We start from the raw sequence: 4,157 nt of genomic DNA, 5'->3' as shown, positions 1-4,157 counted from the left end.
AGAAAAGAGTCACTATGAACAGAAGGGCCAGTCGCCATGCATACAACAGACAGTGTTCCCTTTTGTGTCTGGTATCCCAGGTGGACTGTTCAGCGTATCTTAATGGCAGGACCCACATTTACAAAAGCACAGCAAAGATTTCCCAGTACCCACCAAGTAACTTTGTGGTCTCCTTTCATTCACTCAGCAAGCGGTTTCAAGGCCTTCACATTTATTGCTCACTGTGCTGATCCTTAATTTATTTTGACCACAAATCCAGACTTTGTCAGCAGATGTGTTTTGCAATTTATCAGGCTACATTTTTATTTTTCACAGGTCTCAAATTTCATCTTTCAGTGAGGGTGGGATGTGATAGAAAGGCTATTGTTGTTGATGTAATTTGACAAAATTTGTTAAATATCTACATTAAGAATTCAAAAATCATTTGCAGTGTTCTCAACTGCCTTATCAACTGAGAATATTAATAATTTGATGTTTTAATTAGTCTTAGAACTATGAAAAAAGTATAAAAATATTTTTAAAAGTATAAGACATATTTGAAACTAGTAAATTCTTCTGAAATATCTAGACATGATAACTGCCACTAAGCTCTTCCCAGAAAGAGGAGTCATTATTTGCTTTCTCTTAGTAAGGACTTCTGAATTTTGAGATTTGACATGTCAGAAATTAAAAGGTTGCAAAAGTTTAAACTTCAGAACAGAAAATGTCAAAGGAGGTATTATTCTCTGAAGAAAGGTCAGATGTATTCTGTGTTAATTGTTTTATTTATTTTGTAGTTATTTCAGAATTCTGCTTTAAATTGCATTTCTACTTTTGTCTCTGAATAGACTGACTGTGACCTCATTAACTGTAATTAGATTTAATTTGTTTTTGATTCATCTTTAGCATCTGATAGAGAGGCTGGCTGTGAACAGCAAGATAAAGTAGTAAACAGTAAATTGGAGTCAGAAATATCGTAGTGTTGTTTCAACTTTCCTTTCTGAATCTCAGTTCCATGAGCAATTAATTGCTATGTGCATTAAAGCAGATAACATTTGGGGAAACAACTAAAGCCTTCTCTGATAAATAGCAATGACTGTCTAAATACTACTTCCTTGTCCTCTGAAATATAGAGTAGATAGTAAAAATTTTAAGATGAATTTCAACTTGGAAAAACATGTACTGGATACAAATTAGATAGATTTCTCATAAAGTTATGCTTAATCAGGGTTAAAATAAGATTATATATATATATATATATATACATATATATACATACATGTATATGCATATACATATGTACATGCACATACACATATGTATATACGTATATGTGTGTGTATATATATATACATATATATATAACAGCCATCTCTTACATAGATTCTGCATAATTATTACTGTACCTATTAGCTATTTAATCATTAGTCATCTGTAACCAGTAATGGTCCAAACACTTTCCTCATTTAATCCTAAGCATATGCAAGATTTAACATTATTCTTTTCCTCTTTTTTATGTATGTAGAATGAATGGAGGAAGAGTGTGGAGAGGATAAGCTGGACCCACAGCCAGTCTGGCTTCAGAGTTGGAACTCCAAAATGGTGCCCCTCGGCTATCTAAGAGTTTGGTCATTGGTTAGGATCATGATCTGTTTGAGGGGGATTTGTGGGTTACTCCATACAATCACAGTGCCTCACTGTGGGGTTCAAGAATTTCATATAGATTTTCCCCCAAATTTTGTTGAGGTTACTTTTCATTTTTCTTTATTATTTTTTTCTTTTTCTCTTTTTAAATTTAAATTCAATTAGTGAATCCTTGGCTTTTGATATAATGTTCAATGGTTCATTAGATTGTTCTTTTTGGGGTATTACTGACATATAATTATACTAGTTTCCATTGTACAAAGTAATGATTTGATAATTCTGTGCAATGTGAAATTATTTTTTCTTATATAAAATTTTTAATGATTTTTTTTCTTATATAGAATGCACCTTAAAGAGTTTTTAAGATCTCAGTTGAAGGGACATCTGGGTGACTCAGTCAGCTGGGCATCTACTTTTGTCTTGGGTCATGATCTGGGGTCCTGGGATTGAGTTCTGTATTGGGCTCCCTGCTCAGCAGGGAGTCTGCTTCTCCCTCTCCCTCTGCCTGCCGCTCTCCCTGCTGTGCTCTCCCTCTGTCAAATAAATGAAATTTAAAAAAAAAAAAAATCTCAGTTGGATTCTTAGACCAGAGAGATTAATGATATTTTGATTATCTACAATAAAAATTCTAGAAGGGGAGATTTTGTGTGTGTGTGTGTGTGTGTGTGTGTGTGTGTGTGTGTATGCATATATATATGCACACATATATATACATACGTATATATATGCACACACACATTTAAATACATATATACATATGTATACATATATTTGTATACATATATACATACACACACATATATGTATATATATAAATATACATATATGTGTATATATATATAAATATATATATATAAATATATATATATATAAATTTTACATTTTGATTCATTTTTTGTGTTTGGTTAGGGCAACAGCTAACCTAAAAAATTGTACATGCTTATTGGTAAAGGATACTATAGAAAAAGGAAAACTCACGATACAATGAACAATGCAACCTCCCAAATGGTAAATTTATATAATTACAGATAATTTGTATTCTCTAAATCCATAAAACCATGGAATTTTTTTCTAATAACATAATTGGGTTCTCATTCTCTCTTTCTCTCTCAACACATTCATTTCAGTGGGTGGTGGTTCGTGATTGATTCATTAATCCCAAAACTTCCCTAGGTTGCCCAGGTGAAATCACATGGAGAACGCCAACTGGCTAGCTAACCATACTGGGAGATCAGATTTCATCCTGGTGGGAATCTTCAGTGAATCCAAACACCCAGCTCTCCTTTGTTTGGTCATTTTCGTGCTTTTCCTAATGGCCGTGTCTGGAAACACCATCTTGATACTATTGATACATTCCGATGCCCACCTCCACACCCCCATGTATTTTTTCATTAGCCAGCTATCTCTCATGGACATGATGTATATTTCTGTTACTGTGCCCAAGATGCTCATGGACCAAGTCATGGGTATGAACAAGATCTCAGACATAGAATGTGGGATACAAATGTTTCTCTATCTGACACTAGCAGGTTCAGAATTTTTTCTTCTAGCCTCTATGGCCTATGACCGCTATGTGGCCATCTGCCATCCTCTTCATTACCCTGTCCTCATGAACCATCGCGTGTTACACCTTCTATCATCTGGCTGCTGGTTCCTGGGCTCAGTGGATGGCTTCTTGTTTACTCCCATCACCATGACCTTCCCCTTCTGCAGATCTCGGGAGATACATCATTTTTTCTGTGAAGTCCCTGCTGTATTGAAACTCTCTTGTTCGGACACTTCCATCTATGAGATTTTCATGTACCTGTGCTGTGTCCTTATGCTTCTCATTCCTGTGATAGTCATTTCAGGCTCTTACTACTTTATCCTCATCACCATCCATAGGATGAACTCAGCAGAAGGACAGAAGAAGGCCTTTGTCACTTGTTCTTCCCACATGACTGTGGTCATCCTCTTCTATGGGGCTGCCATTTATACTTACATGCTCCCCAAATCCTACCATACACCAGAGAAGGACATCATGGTATCTGTCTTTTACACCATACTCACTCCTGTGCTCAACCCTTTGATCTATAGTCTAAGAAATAAGAATGTTATGGGAGCTCTGAAGAAAATGTTGAATGTGGGACCTGTCTTTTAAGAAACTACAAAGTAGGGGCACCTGGATGGTTCAGTAGGTTAAGCATCTGCCTTTGGCTCAGGTCATGATCCCAGAGTTCTGGGATCAAACCATACACTGGGCTTCTTGCTCAGTGAGGAGTCTGCTTCTCCTTCTGCCCCTTCCACCCACTCATTCTCTCTCTCTCAAATAAGTAAAATATTTTTTTAAAAGAAACCATGGAGTAGGAAACTTTTAAATATTGCCTCTCTGTATTAAAAAAAAGAAACCTCTTTTTAATTTTTTAAAAAATATCTTTAATTTTCTAATTCTTATTCTTTCAAAACATATATACAATTATATTATAGTGATGTTATATTTATTGAAGTTGATAAATACACTCTGACACTGTAGAACACCCATATTCTTAGGAAAT

General features: G+C 35.1%; 1 protein-coding gene across 1 annotated transcript; it reads left to right on the top strand.

Annotated features, from left to right (window-relative positions):
• The first annotated feature begins 2,815 nt into the window (after nt 1-2,815).
• Nucleotides 2,816-3,763, top strand: LOC123936467 (olfactory receptor 2T4-like). Its single transcript, XM_045996986.1, has one exon. The coding sequence runs from the start codon at nt 2,816-2,818 to the stop codon at nt 3,761-3,763; it is 948 nt and encodes a 315-aa protein (XP_045852942.1).
• Nucleotides 3,764-4,157: the final 394 nt, after the last annotated feature.

The sequence above is a fragment of the Meles meles genome, unplaced genomic scaffold (genome assembly GCF_922984935.1).
Source record: "Meles meles unplaced genomic scaffold, mMelMel3.1 paternal haplotype, whole genome shotgun sequence".
In the NCBI taxonomy this organism is placed as follows: domain Eukaryota; kingdom Metazoa; phylum Chordata; class Mammalia; order Carnivora; family Mustelidae; genus Meles; species Meles meles.
The sequence above is the reverse complement of the archived record's forward strand: the minus strand, read 5'-3'. Positions and strand labels throughout refer to the sequence as shown.